General features: G+C 39.5%; 2 protein-coding genes and 11 non-coding genes across 13 annotated transcripts in view; 12 read left to right on the top strand and 1 right to left on the bottom strand.

Moving 5' to 3' along the window:
* LOC141381647 (uncharacterized) overlaps positions 1-18,752 on the top strand; it is a 751,802-nt gene that overhangs the window by 358,272 nt on the left and 374,778 nt on the right. The window lies entirely within an intron of this gene.
* LOC137490948 (putative PWWP domain-containing DNA repair factor 4) lies at positions 4-9,094 on the bottom strand. Its single transcript, XM_088650702.1, has 18 exons — positions 6,393-9,094; positions 6,168-6,307; positions 5,586-5,788; positions 5,425-5,512; positions 5,120-5,310; positions 4,900-5,041; positions 3,788-3,829; positions 3,494-3,690; positions 3,307-3,426; positions 3,187-3,234; positions 2,973-3,059; positions 2,298-2,358; positions 2,146-2,196; positions 2,026-2,070; positions 468-1,818; positions 288-376; positions 140-200; positions 4-66 (listed from the first exon to the last, which is right to left on the bottom strand). The coding sequence occupies exons 4-12, from the start codon at positions 5,474-5,476 to the stop codon at positions 2,320-2,322; spliced, it is 918 nt and encodes a 305-aa protein (XP_088506828.1). The 5' UTR covers positions 5,477-5,512; positions 5,586-5,788; positions 6,168-6,307; positions 6,393-9,094; the 3' UTR covers positions 4-66; positions 140-200; positions 288-376; positions 468-1,818; positions 2,026-2,070; positions 2,146-2,196; positions 2,298-2,319.
* LOC137493508 (5S ribosomal RNA) lies at positions 15,481-15,599 on the top strand. The gene has a single exon (XR_015488537.1). It is a non-coding gene; the product is annotated as a 5S ribosomal RNA (ribosomal RNA).
* LOC137493943 (5S ribosomal RNA) lies at positions 15,779-15,897 on the top strand. The gene has a single exon (XR_015489320.1). It is a non-coding gene; the product is annotated as a 5S ribosomal RNA (ribosomal RNA).
* LOC137493507 (5S ribosomal RNA) lies at positions 16,076-16,194 on the top strand. The gene has a single exon (XR_015488536.1). It is a non-coding gene; the product is annotated as a 5S ribosomal RNA (ribosomal RNA).
* On the top strand, positions 16,374-16,492 carry LOC137493506 (5S ribosomal RNA). The gene has a single exon (XR_015488535.1). It is a non-coding gene; the product is annotated as a 5S ribosomal RNA (ribosomal RNA).
* Positions 16,672-16,790, top strand: LOC137493504 (5S ribosomal RNA). The gene has a single exon (XR_015488534.1). It is a non-coding gene; the product is annotated as a 5S ribosomal RNA (ribosomal RNA).
* On the top strand, positions 16,970-17,088 carry LOC137494115 (5S ribosomal RNA). The gene has a single exon (XR_015489595.1). It is a non-coding gene; the product is annotated as a 5S ribosomal RNA (ribosomal RNA).
* Positions 17,268-17,386, top strand: LOC137493530 (5S ribosomal RNA). Its single transcript, XR_015488520.1, has one exon. It is a non-coding gene; the product is annotated as a 5S ribosomal RNA (ribosomal RNA).
* LOC137493503 (5S ribosomal RNA) lies at positions 17,566-17,684 on the top strand. Its single transcript, XR_015488533.1, has one exon. It is a non-coding gene; the product is annotated as a 5S ribosomal RNA (ribosomal RNA).
* LOC137493979 (5S ribosomal RNA) lies at positions 17,864-17,982 on the top strand. The gene has a single exon (XR_015489482.1). It is a non-coding gene; the product is annotated as a 5S ribosomal RNA (ribosomal RNA).
* LOC137493502 (5S ribosomal RNA) lies at positions 18,162-18,280 on the top strand. Its single transcript, XR_015488532.1, has one exon. It is a non-coding gene; the product is annotated as a 5S ribosomal RNA (ribosomal RNA).
* Positions 18,460-18,578, top strand: LOC137493088 (5S ribosomal RNA). Its single transcript, XR_015485225.1, has one exon. It is a non-coding gene; the product is annotated as a 5S ribosomal RNA (ribosomal RNA).

Raw genomic sequence — 18,752 nt, 5'->3', positions numbered from 1 at the left:
GAGTAATTTTCTCACACCAAACTTTATTTTTTTATAAATTTTCATGAGGTCCTACAAGTCATCGAGCTGTAAAAAATGCAGAGAAAAATAATACTTTGATTAATAATGTATTTATTACATATAAAATAAAATGCTTTACATTCTTGTTGGGGAGATTTTTCATTTCTCGAGCAATTCTTCTGTTAAATTCCTCAACTTCACTAAAAAAAAAAATAAATGCTGTTGTCAGAAATTGTGTTTAACATAAAAACTTAACAGCTTTTGAACAAAAAAAAATGTAAACATACCTTGCGTGATAAATGGGGCCCTGGAGGAAGACATCTTCAGCCTCCAGCCAAGACAAGCCTTGTAACTCGGAAATGCCATGAGTTATGGCCTGTACAAACATACAGATAAACCAATTAATAAAATAAAACACACACTGCAGAACATAAGCATGCTCATGTACATACATGTTTTGTGATTACCTCTGGGAGGAGACATCCACAAATGAACTCCACCTCATCATTGAAGGTCAGCTGTGTTTTGGTTTTATTAAGAATTCCTCTGATGTAGTCACAAATGATTGACTGGGACTGCTCATTCTCAATGTAGACAGGCACTTGAGAACGGGGTTTTAGTGGAAACCAATTTGACCTTTTTCCACCGAGTATATCCTTTGGGCCATAAAAGGAAATTATAATTCATATGTAAATGCACAATTAATTAATTAATTATATTTGGCAAATAATAGTTAAATTGTCACTTGACTATATTTAAGTCAACCATACTCAGAGTCTAGAGGAGTAATTTAAAGTGGAACCATCTATACCACCAAATGCTTCTCTGCTGATTTTGATGTGATAATCAAGTCCACTAATCTTTTGTCATTCCTTTCCCGATCTTGAACTGCTTGGACATGTGCCGGAAGATTGGATGTGGTTTTTCTTTTCACCCTAAAAAGGAGCAGAATCTTTCCATCCAAGACACTTCTTGCCGCCTCAGTCCAGAAAGCAAATCTGTGCCCATAGCTTTTAATAACAAGACAAGACAAAATCCATAATTACTGTGTAACGAGGAGACTGACACGGAGGGATCCATTATGCAGTATTTATTAATCACAACTTCACTCAAACACACAATATGCACCGGAGTGCACACACACATCCACAGTAGTAGTATGGGTTTCAAGACTGATGATGAACAGACACAGAGTGAGTTACCAGACATGAGTGGAAGGGAGTGAGCGAGAACCAGGATCCGTTATGCAGGCTTGGGTCAAGGGCAGGCAGCAAGGATCAGAGTCCGTATAACAGGCGTGGTTCGTGGGCAGGCAAAGAGAGAGTCAGAGTCCGTATAACAAGCGTGGGTCGTGGGCAGGGAGAAGGCGAAGCAAAGTAAGAGACAGGCTGGAGTCGTGCACAGGAGATCAGGCTGGCGATAATGCTCAGAAATGCTGGCCGGGGCTAAACAAGACTTCGCCCTGATCGAGTGTTTGAGTGCGGCTTATAAGAGGTACGTGGGTCATTAGCCAGATTCCAATCAGGTGTATGCGCAATCAGTGTAGATGGATGACGTAATGCTAAAAGTCCAGAGATGGTGGCCTCTGCTGGCCAGCGAGGGGAGTTACTGGGACCGAGTCGGTGACATACTGGTCACCGGTAAGAGAGATTTTAAGTATGTTTTGTTATTCATGTTACAAGTTGTTGTATTGACTCAATATAAATTTTTAATTTTACAGATTTACAAGAAAAATAAATAAATACTGACATACCCATCAATTTGAAATCGTTCCATGAGTAGAAGGCACCACCACTGACGGATGATAGGTATATCCATCTGAAAGAAAGACTGTTTAGTCTGACAGTTAACCAACATGTTTTTGTTAATACATGATGTTGAGTGTGCTTGCAATAACCATGCCCTTTTTTTTAAAAGATATGTTGCTTAGAAGAAAGCAAGATAATATACACTAAAATAGTTACATTTTAGCTATGATTAAGAAAAGCACCAACAAAATAAATTACATAAATAATAAAATAATACCTCCTGGAATTGAAACCTAATGCCAAACACCATTGAGAGGGTGTACTGAAAAGAGAGAAGCCACAGTCATTTACAATGTTTACAAAATCTTTAAATCAATTAACTCAATTTATATCTTACCATGAGTACAAAAACACCACAATCATTCCCTCTTGTCTGACGTGGCAAAGCCTAAAATAGGCAAAGCAAATCAATTTTATTTTAGAATAATGTACAAAAAATTTAATTGTTGTAAAAGCCAAAAAATAATTTTTTAAAAGTTGATTCCTCACTGGAAAATCATATCCAGTTTTTTCAGACCATGTCCCATGATCCACTTGGTAAGCAACTTTCCTGTAAACAAAACATAGTAGTAATACTAACAATTACAGCTCACCTCAACTCTAGAACACCATGCATAAAAAAGGCTAGATGAACATAGCCAGAAGTTCAAGAAACGGCTAAAGGAACGTAGCCAAAAGTGACAGAACTATAATACACAGTTAGGAAATAAATAGAAATGGCTATAGGAACGTAGCCATATATCACATAAAGGCTGAAACATGTCTTAGTTTATTGATAGACCTAAAAATTGCCCTGTATTCCTCATCTCCAAATCCTGATTCATGCTCTGCGTACAGAGAGTCTAAAAACACCATCTCTCTTCGAAGCGGCATCATTATCTACAATGTTAAAGGTGTAAAAATATTTCATTTGAACATTATTGCTTCTTCCAAGATTTTTCAGTGTTTTATTTTAGAAACACACACATTGCAATACCAATTAATGTATGCACTAGACATTTCAATATTTTCTTACACAGACAACAAAGCGGTCTGGTCCACTGGCATTTGTCCATGCTGGAAAGGCTAACAGGTCTTTCAAGTCTGCATCTTCCCAGAATTGATCAGGACAGTTATGTCGTTTAATTTAGGTTGTACTTCTCACACAGTAAATACAGTACATACACGCACCGGTAATCCATTAACAATGTTGTTAGGAGTTTCTTTCCACACAGGGACAACATAAAAGTCCTCAATGTATATGTCCTTGCCCTACATGAATAAAAAGAAACTGTTGACAATGACATGAACATTTTCACACAGTTTAGAAATTGTTTTTTTTTTAAATTTGGATCAAGTTAAAACAATCTATATAAATATTATGTTTTATAGTACATACAATTTGTCGAGCCATTTCACAAATAAGCTTCATGCAGGCGTTTCCAATCTGCAATAAATACTTTGATAAGTCAATGTTTTTAATAAAAAAAAAGTTATAATAAAAAAACAGACTGCTTACATGGGAGTCCATGTCCCTCAACAATCCAAGGCTCCAAAATTCTTCTCGAATAAGGCACACTTGCCCCTCCTTCACAATTATTTCACTGCCAGGGCGATTTCGGTCCAGCACATAATCAAGCTGTAATAATAATAACAATAAATATGTGTGTGTGTGTGTGCGTTTGTATGTAATGGTAATTGTTCACCAGTTTCTCTTGTAATGGATGCCAGTCCCTCTCCCAAGGCTTAGTAGGTTCCAAAAAATTCAGAAGAGTGGTAGGTTCACAAGCTGTTTTTTCTGTAATTGGTACTGATGACAGAGGAGATGGGACTGATGTTATGCCTGGTGATGCAGCGGTCGTTTGTAAAGTCACAATATTTTCTGGCAGTGCTGTCAGTGGTCCTTAGAGTACAATAAAGCATCAAAACTAGAAAATAACACATAATAATTAGAGAACAGAAACTTGACACTGAGCAACTGGAAAGAACAGTCAAATTACCAAGTGACATATCCATGCATTTCTCTGTGGAGGATGGATTTTCTATAAATACAAATATACACATAAGTACAGTTATGGATATAGTGATGTATTTGTTACAAAGTAAGGGAAACATTACCTAACACAACCGGGCTGTGGTCATTCATGTGAATGTTTGTGTTGAATTCCTTTTTTATGTCATGAAGACGTTTCTCGTTTTTTCTGACATTGTAATGGTGGATGATGTTTCGCATGAGGAAAACATGTGTGGATGGCAATGCCATGTTCATAAAGTAGTTATTTTTCTTTAGCTTTGAAAAAAGCTGTTCTGCAGCCTGACTGTTAACTTTGCCAGCTAGTTGAGGCACAAGACGAAGCTTCCTCAGTGAATCACGAGGATCTTTTGTGTTGTCTTCGTGAAAGCGGTCATACAGAAAATAGTGTTCTGCAGAACCAGTTATTGGATGACCATCCGGATCTGGACTTTGCTTTTTTGCAGTGAGCCATGGCAGAATTACCTGTAATTTTCCTGATTTTGCTTTTGCAATATTTTCAGTGGTTGGTTCGAGTAACCTTCCCTCGAAAGGTGTGAAAGTTATGGGTTGCCTCAAACTTGAGTGGGTGGACAGTCCACGGGCAAAGTCATAAATAACAACATCAGGCAGATGCTTCCAAGACAGAAGCATATCTGCAAAATCCCGTGGACTTTCTGCTCGCAGATTACACTTTATACTGTAAACTATGCCACAAGGACACATGATGACAGCCCAACCTCTTGGAACAGACAAAAAAGATAAGCAAATAGTTAAGAAAACATAATCAAATCCCATTAATGACATTGGGACTTAAATGACCATAGGTTATGATGGAGGGCAGTGGCATTAACCTTAACAAAGTATACTTTTAAAAATTTTAAAGATGCAGTGCCTCAGAGATTTAAATACACTCCCCTACACAGAAAGCAACAATACACCCTGGTGTCAGACAAGGCCACCTCCAACACCCCCCAGAGCTGTACACCACCAATCACTCCCCAATCAGTGCCAAGCAGAAAACAGGACCCATTATGTCTATGTGACTTTGTACATTTCTGATTTATTTGTATTATTTTAATGTGCGACATTGAGGTTTACCTGAAGCAGCCCAAATCTTTTCAAAAACCTTGTCATAGGCCTCCCTTGACCTCATCTCCTCCGAAAGTCGCAGGAGTAGATCTGTGCGAGAGCCTTTGGCATCTAAACCACACTCTTGACACAGTCTTCTTATCACTCCCACCTATCACATAAAACACACATGTTAAATGAAATGCCAACACTGACAAATAATACATATAATTAGCATTAAATATTTTACTTTCTGTTTTGAAAGTTCGTCCTTTAAGCGATCTTCAGAGACAGTTATTTCTGTTCGTTCTGCAGTTTTTGCTTTGTGCACTTTCTCAAATTCAGTGTTGAGAACAACATTCGCTATGCGAGTCTTACTCCCGATCCAGGGTGCCCAAAAGTTGTAACTAGGTGTAACACAAAATGGATTGTTTTTTTGACCTTTAGGACAAACAAACATGTTAATACATCAGTGAATTTAGATTGTACTCCTGAAAACACTTATGAAATTAAATAATGATGACATGCCATTCCTGATATAATAAATTTCCTTACTTGAAAAAAATCCTCGAGCAATTCGTTCTTCTGTCAGTGCCTTCCAAAACATATCTAAATCCACCTCTCCATTAAAATCTTGCGGAGGCTGTAAAGATCACACACTAAAGAAAATAAATACATACTATAAACTTACTAATAGTTTTACTAATAAGACTTACCTCTCTGCAGTAAAAAGGAAAGATATAGGTGACATGAAAGACACAGATGGATGGTCACCACAAGATACACATGAATACTTGTATTCATGGTCAGTTAGGGCCTCAAAATGCAGATAGCCGTGGAGAAGAGTAACTGCTGAGGGGAACTGTACACCTGTAGTTACCTCTAAGTACTCCACTACTCTGCTGACTGCTGTATGCACCTATGATAAAGAAATCACAGTTAATCAGTACTTATCTAGGCAAGGCAAGGCAAGTTTATTTATATAGCACATTTCATACACAATGGTAATTCAAAGTGCTTTACATAAACAAGAATAAAAGAGACAAGTATAAGAAAATAAAAACAAAGAATAAAAATGATTAAAAAAAACAGTTAAAAACAGAAAACATAATAGTGTGAACTGTCGGACGTAGCACAGTGCTCATTCAGTAAAGGCACAGCTAAACAGATGTGTTTTAAGTCTTGATTTGAATGTGCCTAATGTTGCCTAACATAAAATCAACACTATGAAGAAATCCTATTGTTGTTAAAAATATTATATTGTATAACATATAATATATGTATTTTATAACGATTACCTGCAACAGGTTTCTTATGGTGAGGCAGAGAGAGAGTTCAAGGAGGACATGGTCATTGAAGTTATGCAAACCATTAGCCCACTCTTGGTAACGGTACACCATTCCACAGAAAGGACATAATTTGTAGTAGGTTGAAATATCTGCAGATACAGAATGTAAAATAAATGGTTTAGTATCTTTTTCATAATTAAAATAAAATAAAAAATGTAAGTAACAATTTTCCACCTTGGACAATTCCTGTAGTTGTAAGAATTTTCGCATTACGTGTAATGCAGACAGGATCACTGAGCAATGTGCGGTCTGAGCAGTGGTAGCACATTGTCTCATCAGGGATTAGGTGTTTTGGAAATTCCTTATAGTCTGAAGAAATCCTCAAATGACTTGGAATAGTAGATGGTAGCTTTTTATTCATTAAGATGTATTCTACTATGCTCTTTACTTTAGCAATGTCCTTTGGAGGGTAATTCTCACTTTCATCACTTTCCTCCATCGCTGCTGCCTGAAATTCTTCAGCGCTTTCAGTGCTCCGAACTTTTCGGAAGAGTTCAGGGTGAATTTGAAAGAGGTGCCATTTTGCTATGTATTTATGGGTACATGATCTCTGGGTTTTTGCACAGGGGCAGTGCCATGAATTCTTCTTGGTGTCATATGATACCATGACTCTGCCCAGTCTACTATAATATGATATATTAGGCTCGTAGACCGATATGAACCTTTTTGTTGGTGGGACTCCAATCTTGGATTCAACTGACAGTGGTGCATTTTCTTCTTGGGCTAGTTTTTGACGATTTACACACTGTTTTATTTTGTCCTGCCCAAACCACTTGCTTTTAACCATTTCTTTTAAACTTTCTTCTGTGAGTGAAGGTGAGGTTAAAAATGTTTTGCAGTATGAAACTGACCGGAGGTGAACACATTTGTATGACAGCAGTCCACTTCTCCAAGCCAACTCCATATTAGTCTGGCACTCATTTAATTCACATGAAACACGATGTGGTTCCCCCCATATTTGTATTTGCACATGGAGTGAAGTAGAAGCTCCATGAAAACTTTTGTGGACCATATAGACTCCATTCTGAGGGTCTATGCACTGATGTCAAGATGAGATGAGGAAGTGATGTCCATCATTTTTGGGGTGTGTTTATGTTCTATATGTCTTTTTAAATTTTTATAGTCGCATATCAAATCACATTTGGGACATTGCTTTAGTTGCTTTGGTTTTTTCCGACAATTTTTTTTTTAAGGGCCTAGAAATGCCAGAAGTGGTGGGCAGAGCCATGTCAGTGGATAGAGGCACATGTGTGGCGGGCAGAGCCGTGGCAGTGGAGAGAGGCACATGTGTGGCAGGCAGAGCCGTGTCAATGGAGAGAGGCACATGTGTGGCGGGCAGAGCCGTGGCAGTGGAGAGAGGCACATGTGTGGCGGGCAGAGCCGTGGCAGTGGAGAGAGGCACATGTGTGGCGGGCAGAGCTGTGGCAGTGGAGAGAGGCACATGTGTGGCAGGCAGAGCCGTGTCAGTGGAGAGAGGCACATGTGTGGCGGGCAGAGCCGTGGCAGTGGAGAGAGGCACATGTGTGGCGGGCAGAGATGTGGCAAAAGTTGTGGTGGCTTTAGTATGAGGGGTTGGTGGTTGTTGTTTTTGTTTGCAGAGTCCTAAATGTTTAACAAAATCAGGTTTTCTTAAAATGGTTGATTTGCAGAAGAGGCAGTGATAATGTGGCTGACTTCTGCAGAGGCGTCCACATCTGTGTATTGTAAATTCTGAAAAAAAAAAGCAGTATAAGATTGCACTTTAAGTTTTCTTACAATTTTTCACTATAATAAGATGTACATTTTCAAATATTACCTTCATGCTGGACTGATCTATTAAAATGTGCCTGCAGATGTGATTGCACTTTTTTCAATCGTGTTGGTTGGAAAACCGAGACATCACAAAATGGACAATGAAAATATGTGCAGCATTTGGTGCACTGTACAGGTACTGGCAGAGACCCCCCTTTTTGAATTGTAATATCCATCTAGGAAAAACATACACAAGTCACAAGCAAATTATATTTGTTTTAACCTAAGAGAGCTCATATTGTAAATGTTATGCAGATTAATTGATATTTTGATTTCCAGAGATCTTATTTACAATTGTTAAACTGTTATTGTGTTACTGTTATTGTCTGTACCACTTTCAGATAGATAATACAGTAATACGTTCAGTAGACCTACATAGCACTTTAAAGTAAAAATGTTAAAATAAAATGTATTGTGTATATAAAGCAATTATTAATTGTAACATTAAAGTTTTTTATTTTGCCAGAAATCATTGCTAGAAAAGTGTCCCAGAATGGTACAATAACAGAAAATAAGAGCACGCTGTAAATATCATAAAATAATGCTATCTTTTGACTAATTCAAATCAAACACTGAAATATTGTTTGTTAGTGTAATAAGATGTCACATTGATTTATGCCATAAAACCTGCTAATTTCAAGAATCGCTTTAATAAAATGAATAACCTTACTCACGTGTCCGATGTTGCTACTTCCTAGAAAGTGCTGCTCTGAGCGTGGGTCTCGATACCTGCCGCTTCACCCAACCCAACAGCAGGTGGCACTGTCTGAGAAAATGATAGGTATGGAAGTGCTGGTCTGAGCGTGCAGGTCTGAGCGTGCGGTTGGGTCTCCGGGCCTGCAGCTTCACCCTACCCCCAAATGTGGGAATCTCGACTGCATAATTTCTGGTAGTGAGGGACTGCGTTCGCGCTCTCCCCTGAGCACAGTGGTTCAAGACAGAGTTCAGGCGGTAGCGTCGGGCCCGGCTGGAGCGGTGCTTCCCTCTCTTCCTCGTCCTTTGCCAAGCCTCTTTTGCTCCAGTTGAGCCGTGCGCGCCTGTGGAAGGCCTGCCCACCCGTCGCTAGAAGAGTCTGTTCTGACGCCGTAAACTACTCGAAAGGTCCCCTCTCAAAGCGGTTTGCTGTAAGCTTTTCGAAGTCCTTCATTTGGCAGCTGATAGACTTCCCCGTGTCACAGCTTCGCTGCCATTATTTTTTCTCGCCTTCAAGGGCATTGTTTCTGTCGGTGCTGTGTCGATGCCAGCTGAGCTGCGCTCGTTCCCTGGTGCTGCGCCTTTTTTAAATAGCCAACTCTTGACGGGCTCTTTCGCTTACGGCCATACCACCCTGGACACGCCCTCTAGTGTGAGTGAAGCAGGTCGCACACCAGAAGCGCCGCTCGGCGGCGCGCCGCGCAGCGCCACGCAGCGCCACGCAGCGCCATGTATTTTAGAATTCTAAACATAGGTTTCTATCAGGATACACACACCGGCGCCGCAAGTCGGCGGCTGTCGGCGGCGCCCGGCGACGGCTCAGGACGCAGTTCATTTTTCAGCCGCGCCACAGAGCGCCATCTGATTAGTTTCATGTTAAATATCATTCGAATGTGCGCGTCTGGTGTGCGATACTTTAAACTGTCATGTACGCGCCGTGTCGCGGCGCCGAGCGGCGCTTCTGGTGTGCGACCTGCTTTAAAATTGTTGCACTGCAGGAAGTGTGAGGTGGCAGAAGGAAGAGAGAGGCTCTTCCATTTTGGCAGTTTTGTTTTTTATTTTTAGTTTTTGCATTACAAAGTTTACTTTAATTGTTTTTTCAGTTAAAGATTATTTTTAACTAACCCCAAACAGTAACACTGTTTTGGGGTTAGAAAACAACAAAATGGACACTACGGAGAAAGAGAATGGACAGGACACAAATGGAAAAAGGAACAGAGAACAAGGAAATGCTACAAACATGCTTGAAAGGACACGAAATGAAGATGCCGGAGAAAACAGCAATGAGACATGGGCAACAGTTGTCTCAAAGAAAAAAGAAGGAAAAGGAGGTGGTCAAGAAAAGAAAGGGGATCTACAATCAATTGCAAGTATTGAAAGTGTAAAGAATACTGAAGGACAAAGGAATGCTTTAAGTCAAAAACAACAAATGCTGAACAAACTAAAGAAGCAAGCAAGGTCTCAAAGAGAGTACAAGAAGGAAGCCACACTAACAATGATGGTAAGAGACATTGAAAACGCAACTATAAACAACATAATTAAAGCAGTAGAAGACAAAGTCGGGATTGGCAAACTACTTGGACTGAGAAGAAAAAACAACAATGAATTTGAACTGACAATGGAAAGTGAAAAAGAATGCGAGATATTGTTAAACGGACTGATGATTAATGGAGAAGAATGTGAGATGAAAAAGCTGTGTGCAACAGAAAAAATGGTATCTTTCCTGAACTTGCCCAGTTATATACAGGATGAGGAGATACAACAAAAACTAAGTAATTGGGGAGTAACTCCGATACTTCCAATAAGAAGAAAATATCATCCGGGAACAATGGTGGCAGATGGAACACGCTTTGTCAGGGTAAAATTTCCCAAAGAAGTGAAATCTTTACCATACAATGTTGGCTTCATGACGGAAGAAGGGATGCAATATTTCAGAGTGATTCATGATAATCAACTGAAAATGTGCAGACTCTGCTCCAGTACAGAGCATGAGAAGAAAGACTGCCCAAATTTTACATGCAGGAGATGTCTTCAGCAGGGGCATTATGTGCGGGACTGCGAAGTTCCGCAGTGCCAGGGCTGTGAGAGGGCATCGACAAGATGTAACTGCAACAAAGAGGAGGAAGTTGAAAGGATGGAAATACAAGCGTCACTTGAAAATACTGCAACAGAAAGGAAGGAGGACAAAACAGGAGAAGAAAACAACACAGAAGAGGACAGAAATAAGCAAGAGGATAAAGGAATGGAACTGGGAGAAGGAGCAAACAAGGAAGAAGGAGAACCAAATAATAGACAATTTGTTGAGGAACAAGATGATGAGGACACTATAGAACTGAACAATGAAGAGAGACAGGAGAAAACAAGGACTGAGGACAATGAAATAAGAGCAATAAATGAGGTAAGAGCAATGGATTTTGAAAGGGGGAATTATGGACTGGAAAAAAAAGAAAAAGGAAAAAAGATAAAAGATTTAAAATCAAGATCTAAAAGTGGCTTAAACATCGAAATGGTTCTACAACGGCAGAAAATAAGAAGAGAAGAGATTAAAGAAAGAATGGAAAGGAAAAAATTTGAAAAAGGAGATGCAAGAAACATTTGTTTAAGTGACAGTGACTCAGAATGAATGGTGGTTATTGGTTTATCCAATAATTATACTAATGAGTAATGTATGTGTGGTATCATTGAATGTAAGAGGATTGTCCAAATGTGAAAAGTTTGAAAGATTAACGTGTTTGACAAAAAAGTGTGATATATTATGTTTACAAGAGACAAAGTGGGAAAATGAGATTGAAAATGAAATGAGAAAATTATGGAATGGTGAAATATTTAGTAATGGAAATATAGAAAAGAATAGAGGAGTTGCAATTTTAATAAAAAGAGGGATTTTTGAGAAAGTAGAATTAGACTATAAAGACACTAATGGAAGAATAATAATTGTAAAAGTTCTGTATGGTGGGAAAAATTTTAGAGTATGCAACATACATGCACCAAATGAGGAAAAGGACAAATATAACTTTTATAAGGAAATAGATAAGCTAATAGAAAAGAATGAAAACATATTTATTTTAGGAGATTTTAATATTGCCATGCAAAGAATAGATATAGATGACTCAATGAATTTTAGAACAGACAGAGGGAGGAATGAACTACAAAATTTGATGAGAAAATGTGATTTGGTAGACGTATGGAGAGAGCGAAATGGTATGAAAAGAGAGTATTCAAGAAGAGAAATTGCAAATAGGATTTTAAAGCAAAGTAGAATTGACTTGTTTTTATGTAAAAAAAATGAAGTACAATATGTTAACACAATTTTATATAAAACCTATAGTGAGAGTGATCATGATTTTTTATGGATAACGATAAATTTTAATGAGATTGAAAAAGGACCAGGAGTGTGGATGCTCAACACTGAGCTGTTAAAAATAGAAAGTTATAAAATGGATATAGAAAATATAATAATTAATAGTGTGAATGATGAAATGTTTGAAACAGAAACAGGTTTATGGTGGGATAATCTGAAAAATAGAATAAAAGAATACTCAATAAATATATCAGAAAAAATACAAAAGGCAAAAAAATTCAAGGAAAATAAAATTAGAAAAGAATGGAATGAAGAAATGAGTAAAGTAAATGGGATAAATGTTGACAAAATAATAGAATTACAGGAAAAGCTGAAGAAAATTGAAGAAGAAAAGTGTAAAGGAGTAATTATTAGAAGCAGAGCTAAAGACATTGTAGAAGGAGAAAGAAGTACAAAATACTTTTATGAATTAGAAAAAATAAGACAGAGAGCAGCTATAATAAAATGTATAAAAACACAAGATGGGAAAACTGTAGGAGACAAAGAGGGAATTTTAAACAAAACTAGACGATTTTATAAGGAATTATTTACAGAAAATGGAGTAAATTTAAATGATGAACATTTTTTATTAGAAAAAATAACAGCAAAATTAAATAAAGAGGACAAGGAAATGTGTGAGAGTGAGATAACAGATTTAGAAATAGAAACAGCTATTGATCAGTCGAGAAATGGGAAAAGTCCAGGAATAGATGGACTACCAGTTGAGTTTTATAAAGTTTTTAAAAATGTTTTAATTCCTATTTTAAATGAAATATACAGTGATATTTATGAAAAAGGGGAGTTAACTAATAGTATGAAGAAAGGAATGGTGAAAATGATTTATAAAAGAAATGGAGACAAAGGAGACTTAAAAAATTATCGACCCTTAAGCATGCTGAACACGGACTATAAAATTTTAGCAAAGGTTTTAGCTAATAGATTGAAAGTAGTTGTACCTAACATAATCAAAACAAATCAAGCATATGCAGTTTTAAAAAGAGACATAACTGATGTCATAAACAATATAAGAGATATAATATGGTATATGAGAGAGGAAAAAGAAACAGGATATATAATTAGTGTCGATTTAGAAAAAGCTTTTGATAGAGTGGAACACAAATATATGATGGATGTAATGGAGAGATTTGGTTTTGGAGAAAGATACTTACAATGGATAAAATGTTTATATGCAGATATAACAAGCTGTATAAAAGTAAATGGTTTTTTAACTAAAGATTTTAAAATAACAAGATCAATAAGACAAGGATGTCCAATGTCAGCACTATTATACACACTTGTATCTGAAACATTGGGATTAGCAATTGATAATGAAACGCAAATACGAGGATTATGTATAAAAGGAACAGACTTAGAACACAAAATATTTCAGTATGCTGATGATACTACTTTAATAGTAAAAGATATTAAAAGTATTGAAAAAGCAGAGTAAATTTTAAACAGATATTGTAAAGGAACAGGAGCAAAAATTAATAAGGAAAAAACTAAATACATGAGAATTGGAAAAATAAATGTTTTACCAGAAAAAAATCAAATTTAAAGAGGAGAAAGTTGATATGAAAATTTTAGGTATAAGGGTTGGTGAAAATGAAAATGAAACAAGGAATTTAATGTGGGAGGAAGTTTTAAAGGGAATGGAGAAAAGATTACATTTCTGGAAATTAAGAGGTTTGTTTTTAAAGGGGAAAGTTTTAGTTTTAAATTCTTTATTTTTATCAAAAATGTGGTATGTTTTAGGTACAGTGAGTTTGCCAATGAGTGTGTATAAAAAGATAAAAGCTATTGTTTTAGATTTCTTATGGGATGGAAAACCTTCCAAAATAGCGTATGACACCATAATTGGTAAAGTTGAAGAAGGAGGCTTAGGTTTAATTAATCCACTAATCAGAATGAAAAGCATAAGAATTAAAACTGTAAATAAATATTGGAAAGAAGAAAAACATGTATGGAAAGATGTGATGAGATATTTTTTAAATAAATGTGGGGAAATACAAGATTATATATTATGGATGAAGCCCAAAGAGAATATGATGAATAAAGTTCCAGAATTCTATAAAGAGGTTATTAAAGCATGGGGAGATTTTAGAAAGCATATTGATTGTTCATTTAGTAAAGAAGAGATTTTAAAGCAACCGCTGTTTTTAAATGAATACATTAAAGTAGGGAATAATACTATTTTTTATAAGAAATGGTTTAATGCAGGAATAAAGCAAATTAAAGATATTTTATATGAAGTGATACCTGGTTATGTACAGGCGCACGTAATAAAAGATGCAATAATAGAAAACTATGAAAACGAAACTAAAAGAGTTATTGAAAATCAGTTTAACAACTTGAAAAAAAATATACCAAAAGAATGGAAAGAAATTATAGAAAATAAATTTGAAATGCACAGCGATGAAGGAAGGGTGATAAACTTTAAAGAAAATCAATATGCTTTTAAAGATGGTATACTAAAATGTTTTATTCTTGTTTACGTAAAGATGTTTTTGTTACACCCAAAGCAGAAGAGTACTGGAAAAGGTTATATCCCAATATTGAAAAGAAGGAAATATGGCAAAATTTAAGAGCTTGGTGGAAAAGTCCCGTTTTAGAGAATTTTGATTACATTTTAAGACAAAACTGTTTATTAAGTGAAATGAGATTGTGTAAAATAGGTTTGGCAAATGATGCAAGATGTAAAGTTTGTAATGAAGAAGATGAAGGTATACTACATTTGTTTTTTAAATGCAAAGAGTTAAAATGTTTTATTGGAAAAATTAAAGAAATGTTAAATGAAATGGGGATTGAAAATGAGGTTGTTGATGAGGAATGGGAAACGTTATTTTTTTTTGATTGTAAAACAGAAGGTAAAAACACAAGGTTCATAAACTCTATTTTAACAGTTGCAAGAAATGTAATATGGAATAGAAGGAATATTGTTAAACAAAAGAATGGCAAATTGTCTGTAAATTGTTTCAAAGAAAAATGTCTGAACTGCTTAATGCTCTTTTCTATTATTGTAACATGAATGATAAGATTGATGTATTTGAAAAAGACTTTTTAAATGGGAATACATATGTTCAAATGGCTTTATATAATGTAAATGTAATATTACCTGAATGTAACTGTTTTTAATTTTTGCCTATTAAAAAATTAGAAATGGAAATGCCCGATCTCATCTGAACTCGGAAGTAAAGCAGGGTCGGGCCTGGTTAGTACTTGGATGGGAGACCGCCTGGGTATACCAGGTGCTGTAAGCTTTTCGAAGTCCTTCATTTGGCAGCTGATAGACTTCCCCGTGTCACAGCTTCGCTGCCATTATTTTTTCTCGCCTTCAAGGGCATTGTTTCTGTCGGTGCTGTGTCCATGCCAGCTGAGCTGCGCTCGCTCCCTGGTGCTGCGCCTGTTTTAAATAGCCAACTCTTGGCGGCCTCTTTCGCTTACGGCCATACCACCCTGGAAATGCCCGATCTCATCTGAACTCGGAAGTAAAGCAGGGTCGGGCCTGGTCAGTACTTGGATGGGAGACCGCCTGGGAATACCAGGTGCTGTAAGCTTTTCGAAAGTCCTTCATTTGGCAGCTGATAGACTTCCCCGTGTCACAGCTTCGCTGCCATTATTTTTTCTCGCCTTCAAGGGCATTGTTTCTGTCGGTGCTGTGTCGATGCCAGCTGAGCTGCGCTCGTTCCCTGGTGCTGCGCCAGTTTTAAATAGCCAACTCTTGACGGTCTCTTTCGCTTACGGCCATACCACCCTGGAAATGCCCGATCTCATCTGAACTCGGAAGTAAAGCAGGGTCGGGCCTGGTCAGTACTTGGATGGGAGACCGCCTGGGTATACCAGGTGCTGTAAGCTTTTCGAAGTCCTTCATTTGGCAGCTGATAGACTTCCCCGTGTCACAGCTTCGCTGCCATTTTTTTTTCTCGCCTTCAAGGGCATTGTTTCTGTCGGTGCTGTGTCGATGCCAGCTGAGCTGCGCTCGCTCCCTGGTGCTGCGCCTGATTTAAATAGCCAACTCTTGACGGCCTCTTTCGCTTACGGCCATACCACCCTGGAAATGCCCGATCTCATCTGAACTCGGAAGTAAAGCAGGGTCGGGCCTGGTCAGTACTTGGATGGGAGACCGCCTGGGAATACCAGGTGCTGTAAGCTTTTCGAAAGTCCTTCATTTAGCAGCTGATAGACTTCCCCGTGTCACAGCTTCGCTGCCATTATTTTTTCTCGCCTTCAAGGGCATTGTTTCTGTCGGTGCTGTGTCCATGCCAGCTGAGCTGCGCTCGCTCCCTGGTGCTGCGCCTGTTTTAAATAGCCAACTCTTGGCGGCCTCTTTCGCTTACGGCCATACCACCCTGGAAATGCCCGATCTCATCTGAACTCGGAAGTAAAGCAGGGTCGGGCCTGGTCAGTACTTGGATGGGAGACCGCCTGGGAATACCAGGTGCTGTAAGCTTTTCGAAAGTCCTTCATTTGGCAGCTGATAGACTTCCCCGTGTCACAGCTTCGCTGCCATTATTTTTTCTCGCCTTCAAGGGCATTGTTTCTGTCGGTGCTGTGTCGATGCCAGCTGAGCTGCGCTCGTTCCCTGGTGCTGCGCCAGTTTTAAATAGCCAACTCTTGACGGTCTCTTTTGCTTACGGCCATACCACCCTGGAAATGCCCGATCTCATCTGAACTCGGAAGTAAAGCAGGGTCGGGCCTGGTCAGTACTTGGATGGGAGACCGCCTGGGAATACCAGGTGCTGTAAGCTTTTCGAAAGTCCTTCATTTGGCAGCTGATAGACTTCCCCGTGTCACAGCTTTTCTGCCATTATTTTTTCTCGCCTTCAAGGGCATTGTTTCTGTCGGTGCTGTGTCCATGCCAGCTGAGCTGCGCTCGTTCCCTGGTGCTGCGCCAGTTTTAAATAGCCAACTCTTGACGGCCTCCTTCGCTTACGGCCATACCACCCTGGAAATGCCCGATCTCATCTGAACTCGGAAGTAAAGCAGGGTCGGGACTGGTCAGTACTTGGATGGGAGACCGCCTGGGAATACCAGGTGCTGTAAGATTTTCGAAAGTCCTTCATTTGGCAGCTGATAGACTTCCCCTTGTCACAGCTTCGCTGCCATTATTTTTTCTCGCCTTCAAGGGCATTGTTTCTGTCGGTGCTGTGTCGATGCCAGCTGAGCTGCGCTCGTTCCCTGGTGCTGCGCCAGTTTTAAATAGCCAACTCTTGACGGCCTCTTTTGCTTACGGCCATACCACCCTGGAAATGCCCGATCTCATCTGAACTCGGAAGTAAAGCAGGGTCGGGCCTGGTCAGTACTTGGATGGGAGACCGCCTGGGAAAACCAGGTGCTGTAAGCTTTTCGAAAGTCCTTCATTTGGCAGTTGATAGACTTCCCCTTGTCACAGCTTCGCTGCCATTATTTTTTCTCGCCTTCAAGGGCATTGTTTCTGTCGGTGCTGTGTCGATGCCAGCTGAGCTGCGCTCGTTCCCTGGTGCTGCGCCAGTTTTAAATAGCCAACTCTTGACGGCCTCTTTTGCTTACGGCCATACCACCCTGGAAATGCCCGATCTCATCTGAACTCGGAAGTAAAGCAGGGTCGGGCCTGGTCAGTACTTGGATGGGAGACCGCCTGGGAATACCAGGTGCTGTAAGCTTTTCGAAAGTCCTTCATTTGGCAGCTGATAGACTTCCCCGTGTCACAGCTTCGCTGCCATTATTTTATCTCGCCTTCAAGGGCATTGTTTCTGTCGGTGCTGTGTCCATGCCAGCTGAGCTGCGCTCGTTCCCTGGTGCTGCGCCAGTTTTAAATAGCCAACTCTTGACGGCTTCTTTCGCTTACGGCCGTACCACCCTGGAAATGCTCGATCTCATCTGAACTCGGAAGTAAAGCAGGGTCGGGCCTGGTCAGTACTTGGATGGGAGACCGCCTGGGAATACCAGGTGCTGTAAGCTTTTCGAAAGTCCTTCATTTGGCAGCTGATAGACTTCCCCGTGTCACAGCTTCGCTGCCATTATTTTTTCTCGCCTTCAAGGGCATTGTTTCTGTCGGTGCTGTGTCAATGCCAGCTGAGCTGCGCTCGTTCCCTGGTGCTGCGCCAGTTTTAAATAGCCAACTCTTGACGGCCTCTTTCGCTTACGGCCATACCACCCTGGAAATGCCCGATCTCATCTGAACTCGGAAGTAAAGCAGGGTCGGGCCTGGTCAGTACTTGGATGGGAGACCGCCTGGGAATACCAGGTGCTGTAAGCTTTTCGAAAGTCCTTCATTTGGCAGCTGATAGACTTCCCCGTGTCACAGCTTTTCTGCCATTATTTTTTCTCGCCTTCAAGGGCATTGTTTCTGTCGGTGCTGTGTCCATGCCAGCTGAGCTGCGCTCGTTCCCTGGTGCTGCGCCAGTTTTAAATAGCCAACTCTTGACGGCCTCTTTCGCTTACGGCCATACCACCCTGGAAATGCCCGATCTCATCTGAACTCGGAAGTTAAGCAGGGTCGGGCCTGGTCAGTACTTGGATGGGAGACCGCCTGGGAATACCAGGTGCTGTAAGCTTTTCGAAAGTCCTTCATTTTGCAGCTGATAGACTTCCCCGTGTCACAGCTTCGCTGCCATTATTTTATCTCACCTTCAAGGGCATTGTTTCTGTCGGTGCTGTGTCCATGCCAGCTGAGCTGCGCTCGTTCCCTGGTGCTGCGTCTGTTTTAAATGGCCAACTCTGGACGGCCT

The sequence above is a fragment of the Danio rerio genome, chromosome 4 (genome assembly GCF_052040795.2).
Source record: "Danio rerio strain M-AB ecotype USA chromosome 4, GRCz13ab, whole genome shotgun sequence".
NCBI lineage: Eukaryota > Metazoa > Chordata > Actinopteri > Cypriniformes > Danionidae > Danio > Danio rerio.
Note: the sequence above shows the minus strand (reverse complement) of the source record. Positions and strands in the feature narration are given on the sequence as shown.

Coding starts and splice junctions, on each gene's coding strand:
- LOC137490948 (XM_088650702.1), bottom strand. CDS start 5,476: ATGTTTTGGAAGGCACTGACAGAAGAACGAATTGCTCGAGGATTTTTT. Junction 5,311..5,424: donor TGCTCGAGGATTTTTTTCAA/GTAAGGAAATTT, acceptor TTTGTCCTAAAG/GTCAAAAAAACAATCCATTT. Junction 3,691..3,787: donor ATGCATGGATATGTCACTTG/GTAATTTGACTG, acceptor TTGTACTCTAAG/GACCACTGACAGCACTGCCA.